The 22,756-nt window shown below is 46.9% G+C and overlaps 1 protein-coding gene across 1 annotated transcript in view; it reads right to left on the bottom strand.

Moving 5' to 3' along the window:
- Window positions 1-952: 952 nt before the first annotated feature.
- Window positions 953-22,756, bottom strand: part of LOC143934965 (myosin-4-like) — a 79,192-nt gene continuing 57,388 nt past the window's right edge. The window contains exons 31-37 of the mRNA XM_077458510.1: window positions 21,506-21,709; window positions 16,543-16,668; window positions 16,102-16,272; window positions 10,846-10,950; window positions 8,257-8,352; window positions 8,027-8,161; window positions 953-1,065 (exon numbers count right to left, since the gene is read on the bottom strand). Coding sequence (XP_077314636.1) covers window positions 1,045-1,065; window positions 8,027-8,161; window positions 8,257-8,352; window positions 10,846-10,950; window positions 16,102-16,272; window positions 16,543-16,668; window positions 21,506-21,709 — 858 coding nt within the window. The 3' untranslated portion in view covers window positions 953-1,044. The remainder of the gene's footprint in view (window positions 1,066-8,026; window positions 8,162-8,256; window positions 8,353-10,845; window positions 10,951-16,101; window positions 16,273-16,542; window positions 16,669-21,505; window positions 21,710-22,756) is intronic.

Below are 22,756 nucleotides of genomic sequence, written 5' to 3'. Positions count from 1 at the left end.
TGTGTTACATTGTTTATTTATGGTGCTTCCACTCTTCCTGATCATGGGTCAGGGTTAGGGTATAGGGGAATAAAGTTCCTCAACATTTATCGGTGTCTTTCTTGATAAATGCGGATGACCTACACTGGAAGTACCTATCAGGATCTCTTCTGGATAAATAACGAAATAAATAATAATTTCTTCACCCATTAGTCTGTTCTTATTCTATAGGGTCGATAAATCCTTCATCAGGCATACTTGGGGAAGTATGTAGTTGATCAGTCCTCCTCACTGAGCACACTTGAGGAAGGATGTAGTTGATCGGTCCTTCTCATTGAGCACCATTGGTGAAGGGTGTAGTTGATTGGTCCCCCTCATTGGGCACCATGGGTGAAAGGTGTATTTGATCGGTCCTCCTTATTGGCTACACTACGGGAGAGATTTAGTTGATCGGTCCCCCTTATTGGGCACACTTGAGGAAGGATGTAGTTGATTGGTCCTTCTCATTGGGCACCATTGATGAAGGGTGTAGTTGATTGGTCCCCCTCATTGGGCACCATGGGTGAAAGGTGTATTTGATCGGTCCTCCTTATTGGCTACACTAGGGGAGGGATGTAGTTGATCGGTCCCCCTTATTGGGCACACTTGAGGAAGGATGTATTTGATTGGTCCTTCTCATTGGGCACCATTGGTGAAGGGTGTAGCTGATCAGTCCCCCTCATTGGTGAAGGGTGTATTTGATCGATCCTCCTTATTGGGTACATTTGGGGAAGGATGACGTTGATCAGGGAAGAATGTAGTGTAGCCCTCAATGTCACCTTGTTGTGAACAGAAATGTTGGGCTTTTCCCCAACCACAAGTGACAAACACTGAACACTCCACATATAGCTGCAGGCCTAATGTTTGATTTTCTGCTGGAAAAGATAAAGCGACCCCGACACTTTACACACGGGGAAGGAAGACTCGGAAACACTTAAGGGCAATACTCCTTTATTGTCTACCTTCCTAAAAAGCATGATGAAAAGAGGCCGATTCACGCGACGCATGCAGGACTCACATCTTTGTTCAGACATCTCCTTCCTTCCCCTGCGGAGAAGAGAGAAAAGTTATTCCTGAAATACCATAATGGACAGCAATACACGGACACATCTTTGAAATGAGGAGGCCAAGCCTTTAAAGGTAAAGTTTAATCTGCTTATATGTTACATTTCCTTTCCTTGCAACATGCTAATGCCATTTTTAACCACTTCAATACAGGGCACTTAAACACCTTCCTGCCCAGACCAATTTTGAGCTTTCAGCGCTGTCGCACTTTGAATGACAATTGCGCGGTCATGCTACACTGTACCCAAATGAAATTTTTATCATTTTTTTCCCACAAATAGAGCTTTCTTTTGGTGGTATTTGATCACCTCTACGGTTTTTATTTTTTGCGCTACAAATAAAAAAATACCGAAAATTTTGAAAAAAAAAATGTTTTTTTTTGTTTCAGTTTCAAAACTTTGTAAATAAGTACGTTTTCTCCTTCACTGATGGGCACTGATGGGGCTACACTGATGGGCACTGATAAGGTGGCACTGATGGGCACCAATGAAGTGGCACTGATAGGCGGCACTGATGGGCGACACGGATGGGCGACACGGATGGGCGACACGGACGGACACTGATAGGTGGCACAAATTGGCACTGATAGCTGGCACAGATGGGCGGCACGGATGGGCGGCACGGATGGGCATGGATAGGCGGCACAGGTGGGCATGGATAGGCGGCACAGGTGGGCATGGATAGGCGGCACAGGTGGGCATAGATAGGCGGCACAGGTGGGCATGGATAGGCGGCACAGGTGGGCACTCATAGGCGGCACAGGTGGGCACTCAGACGGCACAGGTGGGCACTCAGGCGGCACAGGTGGGCACTCATAGGCGGCATCGGTGTTATAGTATTGGATGCCAATCAGTGCCAAACAATAATGCATGCCAATCAGTGATGCCCATTGTGGCCACTGATTGGCATCCATTATGGGCACTGATTGGCACCCACTGTGCTGACTGGCACCCTGGTGGTCTAGGGAGGATTATGGATTTTTATTACCTTTTCCCTGGTGGTCTAGTGGTGTCCCTGGTGGTCCAGTGTGGGCATCCTCGGGGGGGCTGTGCTGATAATCGATCAGCACAGACCCCCCCTGTCAGAGGAGCAGCCGATCGGCTCTGCTCTACTCGCGTCTGACAGACGCGAGTGAGGGAAAGCCGATCACCGGCTCTTCCCATTTACACTGTGATCAGCCGTGATTGGACACGGCTGATCACATGGTAAAGAGTCTCCGTCGGAGACTCTTTACCGAGATCGTAGTTGCCGGGTGTCAGACTGACACCCCGCAACAACGATCGCCGCAGCGGCTCATAATCCTAATCACGTCATATGACGTCCGGTTAGGATAATGAAACCACTTTGCCGCCGTCAATTTGTAATAGGGCGGGCGGCAAGTGGTTAAACAACACATTTCTGTTTTCATTACATACCTCATTTTGGACACACTGATGTCATCACTGGTTCTCCGTGCTTTTCTATGCAATGCCTGATGAAGCTTGCTGAAAACAACAAAGCACCCTGCCTCAGTTCTCCTCCCAAGAGTCCAGATGTATGCAGTAGCCTAGCTCTTGGGAGGGATTATGCAATTTTTAAAATGCATTGATGGGTGAGACTAGGGATGAGCCAAACACCCCCTGGTTCGATTCACACCAGAACCTTCGAACGGACCAAAAATTCATACGAACTTTAGAACCCTATTAAAGTCTATGGGACTCAAATGTTTGAAATCAAAAGTGCTAATTTTAAAGCTAATATGCAAGATATGCCACAGACAACACCAGCAATAAGGGGTATACTGTGCTGGAGGCACACAATACCCACTTTAACTCCTGCAGATGCCTATATTAGAGAACACCAGCAATAAAGGGTAGATACAGGTGTATACTGTGCTGTGCTGGAGGCACACAACACCCACTAACTCCTGCAGATGCCGCCCTGTATTAGAGAACACCAGCAAAAAAGGGTAGATACAGGTGTATACTGTGCTGGAGGCACACAACACCCACTAACTCCTGAAGATGGCTGTATTAGAGAACAACAGCAAAAAAGGGTAGATACAGGTGTATACTGCGCTGGAGGCACACAACACCCACTTTAACTCCTGCAGATGCCTGAGAAAAGAACACTGTCCCTGCCTATCTTGCTGTTTCCCTGCACGCCGGAACACGCAACACAAGTCCGCCGCGCTGGCGGCCTTATATAGTGTGGGGCATGTACTAAACCCCCTGAGCTATAATTGGCCACAGGCACACAATTATGGCTCTCCTCGCTGCCGGCGCTGTGATTGGCCAAGCATGCGGGGTCACAGTGCATGCTTGGCCAATCATGAGCCAGCAATGCACTGCGATGGTGTAGTGCATTGTGGACCGTTCGTGCCACACGAATTTGGTGAGAGCGGTCCACAAAGTTGCGCGGCCGTGCGATGTTGTATCGAAAAATAGAACTTTCTTTTGGTGGTATTTGATCATCTCTGCGGTTTTTATTTTTTGTGCTATAAATAAAAAATAGCGACAATTTTGAAAAAAATAAAATATTTTGTACTTTTTGCTATAATAAATATTCCAAAATGTCATCATCAGTTTAGGCCAATATGTATTCTTCTACATATTTTTGGGAAAAAAAAAAATCTCAATAAGCGTATATTGATTGGTTTGCGCAAAAGTTATAGCGTCTACAAAATAGGGGATAGATTTATGTAATTTTTTATTTTTTTTTACTAGTAATGGCGGCGATCTGCGATTTCTATCAGGATTGCGATATTGCAGCAGACAGATCGGACACTTTTGACACTTTTTTGGGACCTGACATTTATACAGCCATCAGAGCTAAAAATAGTCACTGATTATTGTATAAATGTCACTGGCAGGGAAGGGGTTAACACTAGGGGGCGATCAAGGGGCTAAATGTGTTCTGTGTGTTCTAACTGTGGGGGGATGGGAGTGACTAGAGGAGGAGACAGAACGTTGTTCCTACTTAGTAGGAACACACAATCTGTCTCCTCTCCCCTGACAGAACCAGGATCTGTGTGTTTACACACACACACATCTCGTTCTGTCACGAGGGATCGTGGGTGCCCAGTGGACATCACGCCCGCCTACAACAGCGTCTTAAATAGCCAACGTATACCTACGCTGATTTGCGCAGCCATGCCAACCTGCCGCAATATAACTGCGGCGACTGGTCGGCTTGCCATTAAATCAGGTCCTCTATGGCACCCAAACTTAATTTTATTGGCATCCATACACAAACTCTGAAGAAGGGGACCTTTCCCCCGAAAAATGTTGGCTGTATCTAATTTTCTTAACCACAAAAAAATTGAAAACATTTCAAAAGACTTTTTAAATGATATGAACATTTGTTTTAGGCGCTCCTCATTAACCCCTTCCCACCGGGCGTACGCAGATGAGCGTACTCGGCTTCCGGGGGGGTATACGGGGATGATGCCCGCACCTGCAGGCATCATCCCGGTACCGTTTTTTTCAGCAGGCGATTGGCTATCCAGCCATAACAACCGACGCGGCTAAAAGCCGCTCGGATGTTATGCGGGAGGAGCTGTTACCGGTGCTCCCGCTTGATCGGGAGCACCGATACCACATCCGTTGCCTCCGGCTGCTGGGGAGGAACTGGAATGATGCCGTAATCGGCTTCATTCCAGTATCCTAATAGTAAACACGGAAGCGACGTCATGACGTCACTTCCCATTTACTTGACTGCCAATGGCGCCGGTTATTAAAAAATATACGGTATTCAGAATCACCGTTTTCGGTGATCTGAATACATTGAAGTGTAAAGGAGGGGTGGGGGGTCTTTTAGACACCCGATCCCTCCATAAAGAGTACCTGTCACCACCTATTACTGTCACAAGGGATGTTTACATTCCTTGTGACAGCAATAAAAGTGATCAATTTTTTTTTTTTTAAAACAATTTAGTCATTTTAAAATAAATTAAAATTTTTTTTTTTAAAGCCGTCCCTGTGAGCTCGCGAAGCAAAGAAAACGCATACGGAAGTCGCGCCCGCATATGTAAACGGTGTTCAAATCACACATGTGAGGTATCGCCGCGATCGCCAGAGCGAGAGCAATAATTCTAGCACTGGATCTTTTCTGTAACGCTAACCTGGTAACCGTAAAAAAAAATTTAAAGCGTCGCCTATTGAGATTTTTAGGTACCGTATTTTGTCGTCAATCCACGAGTGCGTGCAATTATAAAGTGTGACATGTTTGGTATCTATTTACTCGGCGTAACATCATCTTTCACATTATGCAAAAAAATTGGGCTAGTTTTTTTTTAATTCGTAAAAGTGTCCCTTTTCCCAAAAAGTTCAGTTTAAAACACCGCTGCGCAAATTCCGTGTGACATAAAATATTGCAAACAATCGCCGTTTTATTCTCTAGAGTCTCTGCTAAAAAAAAAAATATATATATATATATATATATATATAATGTTTGGAGATTCCAAGTAATTTTCTAGCAAAAAATATGGATTTTAACTTGTAAACACCAAATTCCAAAAATAGGCTTAGGCCGCGTACACACGCGCGGACTGTTTGCCCAACCTTGTTCGTCAAACAGTTTCGGCAAACAGTCCGCTCAAAATTTGCATGAGCGGACTTGCCCACACACGAGCGGACTGTTTCAACGAACTGTTTGCCAAACAGTCCGCTCAACTTTTGAAATGAACGGACTCGCCCACGTAAGGCGGAGGCAAATCCGCCCATTTCGAGCGCGTGTACAGGTAGGCGGGGCCCGCGAAGGAGACGTCGCGGGCTCCGCCGCCTGGAATGGGCTTAAAGGGGAACCCCAACGCCGAAAAAAATCGGCGTGGGGGTTCCCCCAAAGTCCACACCAAACCCTTGTCCGAGCACGCTACCCGGCCGGCCAGGAAAGGGGGGCGAGCGAGCGCGCCCCCCCTCCTGAGCCGTACCAGGCCGCGTGCCCTCAACATGGGGGGGTGCCTTGGGGAAGGGGGGGCCGCGCGGCCCCCCCACCCCAAAGCACCTTGTCCCCATGTTGATGAGGACAAGGGCCTCTTCCCGACAACCCTGGCCGTTGGTTGTCGGGGTCTGCGGGCGGGGGGCTTATCGGAATCCGGGAGCCCCCTTTAAGAAGGGGGCCCCCGGATACCGGCCCCCCACCCTATGTGAATGAGTATGGGGTACAATGTACCCCTACCCATTCACCTGTGAAATAAAGTACAAAAAAAAAACACAACACAGGGGAAAAAATATTTTATTGCACAGCTCCGGGGGTCTTCCGTCTTCGGGGGTCTTCTCGCCGGACTCCTCCGCTATGTGTGTGTAGCTCTTTTGCTAGCGGAGGAGTCCGGCTTTCTTCCTCCCCGCCGCCGGCCTCTTCTCCCGACTTCGGGGGTCTTGTCCCCCTCTTCGGTTCTTCTGCCGGGCCACCGCGCCTTCTTGTAGCTCTTTTGCAGGCGGTGGCCCGGTCTTCTGTCGCCGCTGCCTTCCGTTCTTCTGTCGCCGCCTTCGGTTCTTCTGCCGGGCCACCGCGCCTTCTTGTAGCTCTTTTACAGGCGGTGGCCCGGTCTTCTGTCGCCGCTGTCGCTGTCGCCGCCTTCCGTTCTTGTTCTTCTTCTTGTTGTTCTTCTTCTTCTCCAGGAGATGTTGACACGTCGCTCCCTCCGGCCGGAATGCCAGAGCCGCGCTGTGCGGTCACTTATATAGTGACAATGGGGCGGGGTCACATGGTATATGTCACATGGGTTGGTCACATGGGTTGATGTCACATGGGGACTATGACATCGTAAGGGGGCGACTCCTCCTCTGCTAGCAAAAGAGCTACACACACATAGCGGAGGAGTCCGGCGAGAAGACCCCCGAAGACGGAAGACCCCCGGAGCTGTGCAATAAAATATTTTTTCCCCTGTGTTGTGTCTTTTTTTTGTACTTTATTTCACAGGTGAATGGGTAGGGGTACATTGTACCCCATACTCATTCACATAGGGTGGGGGGCCGGTATCCGGGGGCCCCCTTCTTAAAGGGGGCCCCCGCCGCGCGGCCCCCCCTTCCCCAAGGCACCCCCCCATGTTGAGGGCACGCGGCCTGGTACGGCTCAGGAGAGCCCTTTCCTGGCCGGCCGGGTAGCGTGCTCGGACAAGGGTCTGGTGTGGACTTTGGGGGAACCCCCACGCCGTTTTTTTTCGGCGTTGGGGTTCCCCTTTAAGCCCATTCCAGGCGGCGGAGCCCGCGACGTCTCCTTCGCGGGCCCCGCCTACCTGTACACGCGCTCGAAATGGGCGGACTTTCCGAGCGGGAACAGTCCGCTCATTTCGAAAGTACAGCGGACAGGCCCACACACGGGCGGACTGTTCGCTCAAACACAGTTTCAGCGGACAGTTTTTCGGAATTTCCGAAAGACTTTGTCCGTCCAACTGTCCGCTGAAACTGTCCGCTGAAAGCCCACACACGAGCGGACTGTCCGCCCAAACACTGTTCAGCGGACAAGGTTGGGCGAACAGTCCGCCCGTGTGTACGCGGCCTTAGTCATGAAAGGGTTAAACATCCAAGAGTTGATTGGTGGATGACTGTCAAGAGGAGTGGACGTTCCTAGACATTTGCATGCCGACCACCCTAGGTAACACCCACATGTGATGTGGAGCCTCAATAATTGAAAGAATTGAAATCCAATTAATGAAAGGGGGTGGCCAGGGATAGTCAGAATGGAGGGAGGAGGGCTAGGTGATCCGGGATTTTTGCTCCAGGCCAGAAAGGAGATGGTTCTCTACTTGACTTGTTGGAAGCTTCTATTGCATACCATGAGAAACTTACAATGGGCAGTACAGCTGATTCCGACTCACAGCACTTGTATGAAGGAGAAGGGTAGTGGTCATTCAATTACCAAAATACATATCAAAAGAGGTGCTTTTGGGCAATAAATCTACTTTAGACTTTACTACAGAATTATTCAATTTGACAATTCCTTTAAATGACTCTTTGCTCACCTTCCCACCAAAGTCGCGGCTCTTGGTTCGGAGCTTGTTGAGTTGAGATTCGGCGATGTCGGCCCTCTCCTCCGCTTCATCCAGCTCATGCTGTAGTTTTCTCATTCTTGAAAGTTGGACATTGGTTTGTTCTTCCTAATATGCAACAAACGAATACAGTATTTACATTGTTTTTGTCTGCAGTCGTAGATTCTAGGAATGAATTTCACCGATTGACTGCAACTACGTACAGATTCCTCCGACTGCCTTTTGTAGGACTTGACTTTCGCCTGAAGCTTATCTACTAGGTCTTGCAGGCGGACCACGTTCTTCTTGTCTTCCTCTCCCTGGTCAATAAAAAGGAATAAAATGTATAGATATCTGAAACTTCTATCATCATATAGTGAAGACAACCAGAAGATTCAATTATATCAGAAAGTATTATAAGAGGCCCCTAGAGAGAGGAACTGGAGAGTAGAAGACATTGAGCAAGGACAGCTTACATATTTGTGCCAGCCACCCACAGGGCTGTGCATAAGGGGGTAACACCGGTCCTTCTGTATGGAACCCAGGCCAGCAGGGGGGCCCAGGCATCTGGGTAGATCAGTTGCAGGCAGAGATGGTGATCGGCGTAGTTGGGGGGGGGGACAATTTCTGGAATCGTTGAATCGTTCCCTTGTATGGCTCTTTCTGCAGCAGCTGAAAGCTGACTTCTTCTCCTCTCCCTCCCACTCCTTTCAGCTGCTGCAGAGAGAGATATACAGGCAATAGGTTCCTGTAATTGCCCCCCTTCTCCGATCACCCGCCCTATACACCATATGTTTCCCACTGCTGGCCAGGCCCTCCTGTGTGCCTCCCCTAGCCCCGCAGTGCTGCTGGCTTCCCTTCTCTCCTTTCCACCGGCAGCTGCAAGTACTCAATAGGATCCTTCAGGATGGAGGGTTGGGGAAGGGTCCAGTTAATATGTCACATTTACCAGCCCCTTCCTTTCCCAAATGAGCACAATGAGTGATCAGTACCGATCACTCACTATGTTCATTCATAACTGAAGCATAGTACGCAGTGTTTATTTGGGAGGGAGGGTGGACTGTATGGGCCCCCTGGTTTCTAACAGCAGCCCTGCCCACCATGGCCATCATTCATTTTAGGGACACAGTTTAGAGCCAGAGAGAAGAAACAAGGAAATATACCTCACCCTTTTATATTTATTGTGATGCCATAGCAGCCTGTCTATTTTGTCTTACTTTCTTCTCGCAATAAACTGAACATCAGAACCTTGTGTGCTCATATAGTAAGAGCACCAGGAGATTAAATTATGTCAGAGAGTATTAAAGGCGATTGTAGAGGCCACCACAGCAGAGGAGCTGGAGAGGAGAAGAAGTAGTGCCAGCACAGCTTACATATTGATGTCACCAGGGCTTTTTTTCAGTGGGAACCCAGTTTCGGCACCTCCAGCACTGAATGTATGTAATGGCAAGGGGTGCTGGGGTGTTCTGGAGGGTCTATTGATGCTGGCTACTGGGGGATCTAATGTTCCTGGAGGGGGTATATTTTTGCATGTCGGAGGTCTATTATTGTTTCTGACCCGGGGGGGGGGGGGGGCTTATGTTGCTGGTGGGGTCAGTTGTTGCTAGAGGGATCTACTGTTGTGGGTGGGGTCTTTTGTTACTGACTGTTGGGGAATCTATTGTTGTTGGAGGGCAACTATTTTTGCATGGTAGTCTATTGTTGCTGGGGAGGTCTATTGCTGAATGTATGTAATGCAAGGGGTGTTGGGGTGTTCTGGAGGGTCTATTGATGCTGGCTACTGGGGGATCTAATGTTCCTGGAGGGGGTCTATTTTTACATGGCCGGGGTCATTATTGTTGCTGGCATGGGGGGGGGGGGGCTTATGTTGCTGGTGGGGTCAGCTGTTGCTGGGGGATCTACTGTTGAGGGAGGGGTCTTTTGTTGCTGACTGTTGGGGAATCTATTGTTGCTGGAGGGCATCTATTTTTTGCCTTGTAGTCTATTGTTGCTGGGGAGGTCTATTGCTGCTGGTGGGGGGGACTATTGTTTTTGGTTGGTCTTACGTTGCTGGGGTGGGGAGGGGGTAAATTCTTGCGTGAAATTATCTGTTGTTGCTGCAAGGGTCTGTTGTGGTTGTTTGTCACCACAAAAGCAATAAATGATACTTGGTTCTGTATTCTCTAAAAGGGGAGGTACTGGGAGGTGGGTAGGGGGTGGAAGCAAGGGATGTTACTCAGAGGTGGGTAGGGGGCAGAGACAAGAAGTGACTCAGAAGAGAGGCGTTCCTGCACCTACTCTCTGAGAAAAAAAACCTTGGATGTCACCTACCAAGCTAGGTCATCATTGATTATTGTGACACAGTGGAGAGGGAAGAAGAAAGAAGCAAGGAAATATTTCTCTCCCTTTTGGATCTATTATGCTGCCATAGCAGCATGTCTATTTTGTCTTGCTTTATCAGGTTTCTCTTTATCCCCCCTCTTCCCATTTTGACTCTAGCAAGCATAGTCTTTAGACATTCCCTGCCTTACTCTGCTGTATAGATACTTTCGTTTTACCACGGCAGTGACGGGGCTTAGGAAAGTCATTGTCTTCTTACACTTCTAGAGACATCCTCTGCACTTATCTGAAATAAAGCTCCGATGGATTCAACTTATTTGCCTTATTGACAAATTAAGTTGCCTGTAGATTGTCAGTAAGTGGCCATACAGGGTCTTAGGACCCATCCAAATCAATAGAAGGCCAATTATTAATGGAGAATTGTAGGAGTTTGTAACCAATACACAAAAGATATAAGAAAAGACTGGAATTTATCAGTGTACCCGCTGTCGTACCTGATAGAGCACTTCTTTCAGTTTACGATCCACCTTCCTGTACGCCTTTGTGTTTTCGCTGCTTTGCTTCTGTTCTGCCTCCAGCTCGTTTTCCAGTTCACGAACCTGTGAGAGTCACACGAACAAACTTTGTTTGTTACAAATATTTCAGCATTTTATCTCCTATAGAGTCCCAGCAAGGAAATTTGAGTTTTTATTAATAGTAAAAGAAGCGGAGATTTGGACAGGGAGGATGAAATCCCGACAAGACAAGACCCACAACGGAAGATCACAGGAAGAGGGTGTAGGCCACTTATTTCTTCTGACCGTGTATTTAAAGGACTAAGAAGGGCGGTAAGGCTCATGCCATCTATTGCAGTGATCCTTGTGATTCCTGCTTGCATAGCTCACTGAACATTGCACCATTTTTTTTATTTACCTTTTGACAAACATTTGAATATATGTTTTCTATCCAATACCTGTCAGGGACGTTACCTGGATGGTCGCGGTGCTGCCCGCGCTGGTGTGCGCCGATGTGTGGCGGTGCATGCGGGTGTGCGCGTTCCTGTGCGCGCGGTGGTGCGCGCTCCTGCGGGCGCTGGTGCGCGCCGGTGTGCGTCCATGCGTGCTCCTGCGCACGTGCGCGGCGCTTGGCGACAATCGGCCTATTTAGGTCTGCTGTTTGGTCCATTCAGGTGCTGCCTGATCAACAGCTTCCCGGTTCCTGTTCCACTGCCTGTATCCTGCATTCCTTGTATTCTGCATACCTGCTTCCTGATCTCCTGACGACCCGGCTTTCTTTGGACATCCCTGACTTCTGCCTGCACCTGACCTCGGCCTGTTTGACTTCGCTCCTGCCCGCTCCTACTGTACCTCTGCTGACCGCCTGTTGCCGAACCCTGCCTGTACCCGGACCCGCCTGCTCAGTTCCTGCTCTGCACCCAGTTTTGCCTGTGTCCTGCCTAATACCTGCTGCTTAGAGTTTCCTGCGGATTCCTGCTCCTGGATCCACACCACAGGCTCTCTTACCACTCCGCACTCTCAGCTACCTGTCTGCTCTATCAGGGGTTGTAAGTCGGACACGTACGGGAGACCACCCTCTGCCCAAGCGGACTCACCGGTCTGGTAAGTGCTAGTCTGATAATACCCCTGACGAAGGGCTTGAACCTGAAACATGTCGGGTCCCAAAGAGTTTTTTTCGGACATTGAAGAATAACTCTATCCTAATACATTTTTGTATGCTTATAATGATATGCTCTTTTTGTTGTGTCTTGGTTCTAACTGATCCTCACATTTTATATGTATCAATAAACTTTCTTTTATCCTATATCAGTGGTGTTATTGCCATTAAATTCCATATAGGGGTTGTTTCCTTCTTTACATTTGGTCAGGTAAAGGACTGGGGCCAGAATGGACCCAAATATTTCAGAATCGTGGTGGGGAGGGGGGGGGATTTCTTGCTCATTATTCATTAGCCAAATAACATGTTTTACACCTTAAATTTTTCTGCCATTCAAAAAATGTTTAAGGCTGGGTGTCTAAACCCAATACATATTTTGAATTCTTTTGGATGGAGTGTGGAAGGGATAGAAAACTTCAGATCCCCAATAGGGAGATTCACCTTTTCTGTCTGTAATGGTGACCATTGTTAGCAGGACACATGTGATGGGAAATCCAAACTTTTGAGTTGTCACCAGAACAGGAATAGAGGGGAAATCTTCTAGTAGAGACATACAGTACCATGTCTCTTCTAAAATGAAGGATTTTTATTTGTCTGTTAAAGAGGAAGTAAACCCTGATTGGTTACTTCCTCTTTGATTCCCTGCAAATGTAAAGCATAATGGACTACTATGCATCGCATAGTAGTCCATTATGTGTCACTTACCTGACACAGGAGCCAGCGAAGTCACCGCTGTCCCCTGTAGTCCCGAGCGTCCATCTTCTTGGTGGGTTTCGCTGCTCCGGCGCTGTGATTCGCCGGAGCAGCGATGACGTCACTCCCGTGCATGCGCAAGGGAGCCGACACTCGCGGCATATCGCCACGATCTGCGGCTTACCCAGTGCGCCTACGCACCGCTGTCTACGGCGCATGTGCCATAGACAGCGGTGGCTGTCTTCAGGTAAATATCTCCTAAACCGTATAGGTTTAGGAGATATTTCTTGGACCTACAGGTAAGCCTTACTCTAGGCTTACCTGTAGGTCAAAGTGGTTTGTAAGGGTTTATAACCACTTTAATCTTTTTGACAATATACAAACAGCTGCTCAAATGAAGTTTACAATCCCAGTATCTGCCAGGTGCCATGATGAATGAAATCCTCTGCACAAGCGTGCCAGTTATGAAGTTCCAGCCTGGCCAGTCAAGATGGCTGAAGATCCCGAACCTGGAAGAAGACTGGGTTTGGGATGTCATTGAAGGAGTTTGTGGACAACGCAATGCTGGAGGGCATGGGTCTTCAAACGATGGCCCTCCAGTTGTTCAGGAAGTACAATTCCCATCATGCCTAGTCATGTCTGTGAATGTCAGAGTTTTACAATGCCTCATCAGCTGGAGGGCCGTAGTTTGAGGATCCCTGCTGGAGGGGAAGGGAGTATAGTTTTGCTTTATTAACTGGCAAAAAATCTGAGGCGCACATAGATGATGGTGGGAAAATACATTCTTCAGAGTGCAGATCAAGAGCTTTATGGTGATTTCCAGAAATTATTTCACTTTGTTGGAATAGTACAAAAAAAAAAAATTATAGATACCATGAAGAACCTGTGCAGCTCACTTATAATTCATTCATATAATTCATTATAACCCAGAAATCTTTCATTTACTGTATTTATTGGCGTATAACACTCACTTTTTCACCATGAAAATCGGGTGCAAATAGTGTGTGCGTGTTATACGCCAATACAAAAATGTAAGTTTTTTTCCTGAAACTTCCCTCTTAAAATGAATGTGCGTGTTATACGCCGATAAATACGGTAAATGATTCACAGAGTTGCTGCAGAGTTATAGTAAAAACAGTTGATCTTTATTTTAAAGCGGAGGTCCACCCTAAAGTGGAGCTTCCGTTCATTCGAACCCTCCCCCCCTCCGGCGCCACAATTGGTACCTTTCAGGGGGGAGGGGGGGTGCAGGTACCTGTACAGTACAGGTATCTGCACCCACTTCCGGCATAGATATCTGCAGAAGGTACGCCCCTTTCCGAAGGTCCCCCACTGTCTGCTGGGAAACACACGGATCCCAGAGACAGCGGGGACCATCCTTATTGCACAGCGCGACTCATGCATGCGCAGTAGGGAACCGGGAAATGAAGCCGCAAGGCTCCACTTCCTGATTCCCATACCCAAGATGGAGGCGGCAGCACCCAAGAGACGATCGAGAGATCGGCTTCGGGTGCCGACATCGTGGGCGCGCTGGGCGGGTAAGTGTCATTATTTTAAAAGTCAGCAGCTGCAGTATTTGTAGCTGCTGGCTTTTTTTTTAAAAACAAAACGGCGGACTCCCGCTTTAAGATTAAACTGGACCTAAAATAAAATTTTTTAGATTTGCTATGTTAAAGGGAACATTTCAAAATGTTAATTGAGCCTAAGCAGTACCCATAAATGATTATTATTATACAGGATTTATATAGAGTCGTTTTCGCAGTGCTTTATAATGTAGGCAGACACTACACCAACAGTAAAATTCAAAACAAGAGGGTTAGAGGTGACCTGCTCCTTCGAGCTTACAATCTAAGAAGGAGGGGCTGGTGAAACAAAAGGTAGAGGCTGTGATGAACTGATGAGGGGAATAGAAGATTTGGTTGTTAGCTGGAGGCAGGATAGGCCTCCCTGAAGAGATGAGTTTCCAGGGATCGCCTAAATGTGGACAGAGTAGGAGATAACAGGACAGATGGGGGTAGTGAGTTACAGAGGATGGGAGAGGCTCTGGAGAAGTCCTGGAGATGAGCATGGGAGGAGGAGACAAGGGAGCTAGAGAGCAGAAGGCCTTGGGAGGAGCGGAGAGGATGGTTTGGGTGATATTTGAAGATAATATTGGTGATGTAGCTCAGGGCTTTTTACGTTATTGTTAGTGTTTTGAATTTTATTCATTGGGCAATGGGAAGCCAGTGGAGGGATTGGCAGAGAGGAGTGGCGGACACTGCACGGTTAGTAGGGTGGATGAGCCTGGCAGCGGCATTTATGATAGACTGAAGAGGGGATAGCTTTCGGAGAAGTAGGCCAATGAGGAGGGAGAAATCAAGGCCAGAGATAACAAGGGAGTGAATAAATTGCTTAGTGGTCTCAACGGTTAGAAAGGGGCGTATTTTGGAGATGTTTTTCGGAGGTGAAGCCTGGATGATTTGGATAGTGATTGGATGTGGGGCTGAAAGGACAGGTCACAGTCTAGGATTACACCTAGTACCTAGGGGAGGGGACATGGCATGGAGGAAAAATTATGAGCTCGGTTTTAAAAAGATTGAGTTTGAGGAAGTGGTGTGACATTCATGCATATATGTCAGTTAGTAGGTTAGTAATGCGAGAGGAGACTGAAGGAGTGAGGTTAGGAGTAGAGAGATAGATGTGTGTGTGGTCAGCATAGAGATGGTACTGGAAGCCATGGAAGTTTAATAACAGACCAAGGGAGGAGGTGTAAATGGAGAAGAGAGGGGGTCAGAGGACAGAACCTTGAGGTATCCCTATAGAAAGAGGAAGTAGAGAGAAGGAAACAGAGTTATAGGTCACACTGAAGGAGCGCTGTGATGGGTAGGAGGAGAGCCAGGAGAGAGCAGAGTCTTAAAGGCCAAGGGAGAGGGGGGAAAAGGAGTGCTATAGGTGAAGAACACAGTAGCCAGCTATAGTGTCAGACTTGTCTCACAAGATTTGGAGTGAGATCAGGTGATGTCACTATAGCTGTTCCCACTGTTCTCCTTGCTGGAGAGGAAGCTGTAGCTTAGGACCTGCAGTGCAAGGATTTCCCTGCTTCTCTTTTACTCACTTTGTGGATCTGTGCTTCCTTCACCTCTATCATTACCCATTAGTTATCAGGGATATAAGTAAGCAAGGCCCTGCTCTTCTACCAAGATGGCTTCCTTCAAACAGGGACAAAGTGCAGAAGAAGGCATGATAAGTCAGTGACTGGGAAAAAATCAGCTGCAGGGAATGCACAGACAATACTAGTAGCTAGCCCTTTGACCTCTGCATGCTTTTTAGGCCCAGCTTCCACAATTCAGGTGCGTGTTTTTATAATAAAATGTTCAACGTTAAACTCAGAGTCAGTTTAGATACCTGGGTTCTGTTCCACTCACCCTGGCCTCTAGTTTCTGCAGCTGTTTCTTTCCACCTTTCAATGCCAACTGCTCAGCTTCATCAAGTCGATTTTGAAGGTCCTTTACTGTTTGCTCCATGTTCTTCTTCATCCTCTCCAGGTGAGCACTGGTGTCCTGTTCCTTCTTCAGCTCCTCCGCCATCATGGCAGCCTGAAGGAAACAGAATAACGTGATTAAACCTTATTTCATATTAGAAAGTGTAAAGACAGTATCATAGACTTTGCATAGAGGACTTTGTCATTTGTGAACAAAAGAATTTCATTGAAGCTATTGTTAAAATTGTATAGTGTATAGGCACAGAGTTGGCTATACGAAACATGGATGAGTGTTTGGAAGGTCCTTACCTGGTATTCAACATCCTCTTATTGTTTATATCAGCATATAGAGATCAGACAGAGGATTTTTTTTACAATATCTTACATCTGTGATGGCTTTCTTGGCCTTCTCTTCTGCGTTCCGCATCTCCTGGATAGCCTCCTCCACCTCACCCTGGAGCTGGCTGACATCCCCCTCCAATTTCTTCTTGGCATTAATAAGACCCGTGTTCTAAATTTTTAAGACACATCCATATGGTTACTAGAGAGCCACAGGTACATAGGTAGGACATACTCAACAAAGGGGGCAATGGAGCAGACAAGAACGTGACTGAAAAGTTAGTTAAACATTATTGAATACTTAAAGAGGAAGTAAACCCTGATGAGTTTACTTCCTCTTTTATTCCCTGCAAAGGTAAAGCATAATGGACTACTATGCATCGCATCGCATCGCATAGTAGCCCATTATGTGTCACTTACCTGACACAGGAGCCAGCGAAGTCGCCGCTGTCCCCTGTATTTCGCCGCATCCATCTTCTTGGTGGGGTCTCGCAGCTCCGCCGCTGTCATTCGGCGAAACCGCGATGACGTGTACTCCCGCGCATGCGCACGGGAGCCGACACGCGCGGCAGCTCCGTCGTTGAGAATGCCGCGCTCAGTGCGCCTGCGCGCCGCTGTCTACTGTGCATGCGCTGTAGACAGCAGTGACTGTTTTCAGGCAAATATCTCCTAAACCATATAGGTTTAGGAGATATTTCTTGGACCTACAGGTAAGCCTTGATCTAGGCTTACCTGTAGGTCAAAGTGGTTTGTAAGGGTTTACAACCACTTTAAGAAGATACACCTTGTAATTGAGGGGAATAGATGGAAATTTTATTTTCAAAGTTCTCAACTCTGGCACTGTTTTTTTTCTATGAGAACAGAATCTTAACAGCTTACTAGCTACCTAGTGTAAGCACACCGCAGATCTTTCTAAGCCCTTGTACACACAGTCGGACATTCCGATGGACAATGTCCGATAGGACCGTGTTGTCGGATATTGGATAATCCGACAGTGTGTGGGCTCCATCGGACTGTTTCCATCGGAGTATCCGACGGACCAAGTTTTCCAGCTGGGCTATAAAATTTTCCGACAACATGATCTGATCGGACAAAGTGCCACGCATGCTCAGATCAAATTCCTAGACCAAAGCTATTGGTTACTAGCCTGAACGTAGTCCCGTCCTAACGAAATAACGTCATCACGTTAAGTACGATCAGATTTTCTGACAACTTTGTCCGACCGTGTGTATGCAACAGTTTCGGACAAAATCCGTCGGACAAAATCCGACGGATTTGGTTGTCGGAATGTCCGACCGTGTGTACAAGGGCTAAGATGTTGGAAGCTGACTAAAGACTTCAGAGTCTTTGTTGTGATCTTTGTTGGTCTTTTCGAAACGCATAAGTTCATATTTAAAGCAGATAAAGAAGTCAGTGGTGGCTTTTTTAAAAGTTATTTTACTGCCTGTTAAGAATATGTAAATAATTAAATGTCAATAGTCAGAGCACAGGTGCACTTTAAGGTAACCAGAAAGGACATATAGGCAACCATTGTGGTTGTAAAAATTCAGATTTCATTTTCAACTTCTGAGGATTCTTTACTTTAACAGGTGTGAAATTTACAGTAGTCTTTAACAGAAACTGATGTGAAGCAAATAAGCACATAAACATTTTCAAAATAGAAAAAGGTTTTGTAGCACTCTCTAAGCCCTTGTACACACGGTCGGAGAATCCGTCAGAATGTGTCCTATCGGACCGTGTTGTCGGATAATCCGACTGTGTGTGGTCTGCATCGGACTGATTCTGTCGGAATATCCGTTGGACCCAATTTTCCAACTGGTTCGATCGGACATACTCCGATCATGTGTAGAGAATTTTGATCGGACCAAGTGCCACGCATGCTGAGATAAAATTCCTACATCAAAGCTATTGCCTACTAGCCTGATTGTAGTCCCATCGTAACGAAATTACGTCATCACATTCTGAATGATCAGATTTTTCGACTACTTAGTCCGACCGTGTGTATGCAACAGTTTCGGCAAGATCCGACGGACAAAATCCGGCGGACAAAATCCGACGGATTTGGTTGTCGAAATCTCCGACCGTGTGTACAGGGGCTTAGATAAGCTGCTAGGATGATAGGTAAATGTAGTTCTGTTTGGCTCCTCTGTAATCATTGGAGCAGCTGTTGGGCTGTTCTGGGTTTCACAGGCTGCAGATTGAATTGTTTCCACCTGCATTCTAGAGGCTTCTAGAACATAAAGGGCTGGGAAGTCAAATGAGCAGCCTGAATATTTATGGTGCTTTAGCCAATCCCTGGGGAGGTGTGCCCAGTAGGTGGTTGGAGAGGGACATAAATAGTCTGTGGATTTGAGAAATCCTCAGCGAGGGGCTCTGCCCCTCTAAGGCAGTTTTGCTGGAGTTTTCCAATGTTCAATGAGGTCCCAGCTGTGGTGGAACTGGGGGGGGGGGGGGTGGCTATTCCTACTCCCCTTTTGAGTTATCTAAGCAGTCTCACCTAAGGATCTGGTCTGGAGGATTAATTGAAGATTGCTAGGTGGGAGCTGGAAGGTGTGCAGCTGTCCTGTGGCATTGTGAGTATGAACCCTTCTCTTACTTAACAGTGTCTTGTGAAATCTAGAAACTGACTTCAACCATTGTCTTGAACCATAGAGATGTCTGAAGGAGACTGTGGAGCTACGCTGTCCTGGAGGTACAATGTGAAAAAAGACCTGATCAAGATCTAAGTGACTGTGCGCTGTTTTAAAGGATAAGTGCCAACTGTAGCTCTTTCTGAGACAGCTCTTACACCTGAAAACTAGGTATATGTAGATGGTTTTTGCCGTGTTACCTTCAATTAAATTTTTGTAGGTTTAGGTGAGCCTTTCCCAACCTTTTTACCCCACAGGAACACTTTTAATAATTTTTAAGTCTCAGGAAACACCTGTTAAAATTGCCTGTTACATTGGTGGTCAGTAGAGATGATTTGGGCATCTTCTGAACTCATCTTTTTTTTTTTATTCCACAAACTACTTTATTGGAAAAGAAAGCAAGAGGATTCACAGTATGCATGGGCCCAAGGGCCTTGAGCAGTGGTCATCAACCCTGTCCTCAGGGCCCACTAACAGGCCAGGTTTTATGTATTACCTTGGGGAGATGCAGACTAGAAAACTGTAATCACTGAGCAGCAAATTATATCACTTGTGATGTATTTCAGTTATCTTGCAAACCTGGCCTGTTAGTGGGCCCTGAGGACAGGGTTGATGACCACTGGCCTAGAGTATCACATAAGTGCAACAAAAACAATCAACCATCATGCGAAAACCACAAATATCAAAGTGTGAAGATAAACAAATGCCCTTAGTAATCCAAAGCCTCAATAGTAAGAGGCTTTGTAACGCCTTTATTCAAAGGTTCTGATCACAATGTATAAACATGAAACTGGAAAAAAACTATAGACGGTATATATTAAGCTGGAATCTTGGAACCATAGGTGAGGGGAAAAAATAAGCCCCATTGGGTAAAGAGAGGGCAAATTGCTACATGAGTAAATGAGTGGGCATGGTATCAGTAGTTTAAATTTGCATTACAAGGGTTGTTGGGCCAGGTGGCAGCCCCAGGTGGGGTTATTAGAAGGACTACTCGAATAATAAGAGGGAGAGAGACAAACATAGTGGGAAAGAATGAAAGAAAAAGAAAGAAAATAGGAGGGGGAAGTAGGGAGGGGGGCAAAGAAGGTAAGAGAATGGAAGAGGGTCTCATCCACCCCCTCCACCACACCACAGACCACCATAGTTAAGGCCAGAAAGGCCTCGGTCTGAACTCATCTCTTACTCAGACTACTTTTTTGTACTCCAATGCTCCCGTGAGCTGTGGAGTGGAGAATTGAACTACAAATAAGTGGGAGTTCGGAGTTTGGATTAGAGGTAAACTGGAGGACAGCCTAGCTAGTGGTTAATGAGAAGAGCATCCCCTTAGGCCGCGTACACAACTTTGTTCGTCAAACAATCCGACAAACAGTCCGCTCAAAATTTGCATGAACGGACTTGACCACACACGATGAACGAACAGTCCGCTGAAAGCGTGCGCGATGATGTGAACGGCACGTACGACGGGACGAGAAATACGACGTCCAATACACTGCAATGCAACCTTCGCCGTGTAAATCCTTTCTGAGCATGTGCGAAACTTAGTTTGTCGAACAAGCCTACACACGAGCGGACTGTCCGCTCAAACCAAGTTTCAACGGACTGTCTTACGGAAATTCCGAAAAACTTTGTTCGTCAGACTGTCCGCTGAAACTGTCCGCTGAAGCCCACACACGAGCGGACTGTCCGCTGAAACACTGTTCAGCGGACAAAGTTGGGCGAACAGTCCGCCCGTGTACGCGGCCTCACAGTGCTGGTTACAATTCTACCCTTACTAATGGCTAAAAAGATAATTGGTGTCATGCAGCTAGTGCTGCCAAGTGGCATTGGATACAGAACTATCCAGGCACCATCAGATGGGAGGTCAATCAGCCACAGCTCAACATACCCTTAGCAATGTCTGAAGGAACCCCAGGGTTTCATGGAACCCTGGCTGAGAATGGCTCGTTTTGTTTGGTGGATTTGTGTATTTTTGATTGTGCTACACATATTCCTTCTTAGAATAATTGGTACAGTCCTTAGTGCTAGAAATGTTTGGTAGAATCAGCCCATCAGTGTTGGAATGTGATAGAACTTGGCAGCATGAATGGTGGGGACCTGTATGTCAATCCAATTGGTTGGTTTATACTTTTAGTGAAAAAAACCTCCTTGGTTAATAACATAGAGGAGGTATAAGGCAAGAAGAACTTAAAATAAATAATTTATAAGAGTAGACTGGGGAAGTCACTTATCATGTAACAGGTTTTCAGCGCATTCTAGGATATCATTAAATAAGGCCAACAAAATTGCTTGTCTAAACATGGCAACAACAAACACATGTATGTCCAAAGTCTGCACAGGTCTACATCTGGCGTGACATGACCCTTCTAGGCTGGACTGTACCTGGCTATGAAGGAGCTGCACTCGCTCTGTGACATCCAGGAGTTCTTGTTCTGCCAGTTTTCGAACTCTTTCTGTTTGCTCCAGAGCATTTCGAAGCTCCTCAATTTCCGTCTGCTGTAAGTTATTCCTACGTTCAGCTAATGCCAGATGCTCTTTAAGGTCCTCATGTGCATGGGCCAGATCATCAAGTTGCATTTGCAAGTCCTGTGATAAAAACGCATTTTTACCCAATATATTTTCTACTGTAAAACCATTTACTTAGTAGGGCAGTCAACAATACAAAATAATATTATTATTAGAGCCTCTGAACACATAGGCAAAGATCTCTTGATACATTTGGTCATAAAACGTAAAATTTTTACAACATTTTATCAAGATACATTGCTCTAAAAAAAAGTGCACACACATAAAGAGTGACACACTAAAAACTTGCAACGGGTGTCTGATATCCTCCACTAGGAAGGACCTTACCCTGATCCCCCGGGGCGTTAGGCTCCAGACAGGGACTGAGGTACCAGACTCATGGCCATCCAGCCGAAGCCGGACGACCGCCTTTCTCCGGAAGGTCTGCCGAAACAGACCCACCCAGGTACTAGGGAATAGGGGCTCCCCCGAAGGGAGACCCCCCCCAATGGAGGGCGAACCAAGCCAGAAGGCCTATTGGACACATTGGACACCCTCCCACAAGACTTTCAGGATAGGTCCGAGGACCGACACCCTACACATCAAAACGTGAAGTGACAAACGTGACACACAACACAAATAAAATAAATAAAAAGTGAGGAAAGGGATAGTGAAGAGGAGAGTGAAAAGTTGACCATTGTGCAATTCAATGGCCAGGCCCTCCAGCCAGGAATCAAAAATTCCTCTGGTCCTAGCCAAAAGGCCGGGCCCTAGAGGCAGGTGTAAAAAAGCGTGTTATATAGTGACGTGACCAAGGTGCCAGATATCAAAGTGTGTAGCACAGTGAGTATAAGGCACCCCTGAACTGCCACTTCAGGGGCACATCACCATAGGCTTTTCAACAGAAGCATCCCTGACCTCCCCAGCCCAGACCACAGCAGCCCCCACCCCAGCCAGAAAGGCATGGAGATCTAGGAGCTTAGTGAGACCCTTTGCCATCAGGTCTCACCCTCGCTCCCATCACTCCTACCTAATTACATTCGGGAAGTACAGGCCGTTCCCCCGGTGGGAGAAAGGGGAACAAACGTTCCCTCCCGAAAAACTGACCGGAGCTAAAGCTGCCACAAT

This window comes from Lithobates pipiens, unplaced genomic scaffold (assembly GCF_037356315.1).
Source record: "Lithobates pipiens isolate NorthernLeopardFrog02 unplaced genomic scaffold, aLitPip1_a1.2 Scaffold_28, whole genome shotgun sequence".
Lineage (NCBI taxonomy): Eukaryota > Metazoa > Chordata > Amphibia > Anura > Ranidae > Lithobates > Lithobates pipiens.
This window is presented reverse-complemented; position numbering and strand designations above follow the sequence as displayed.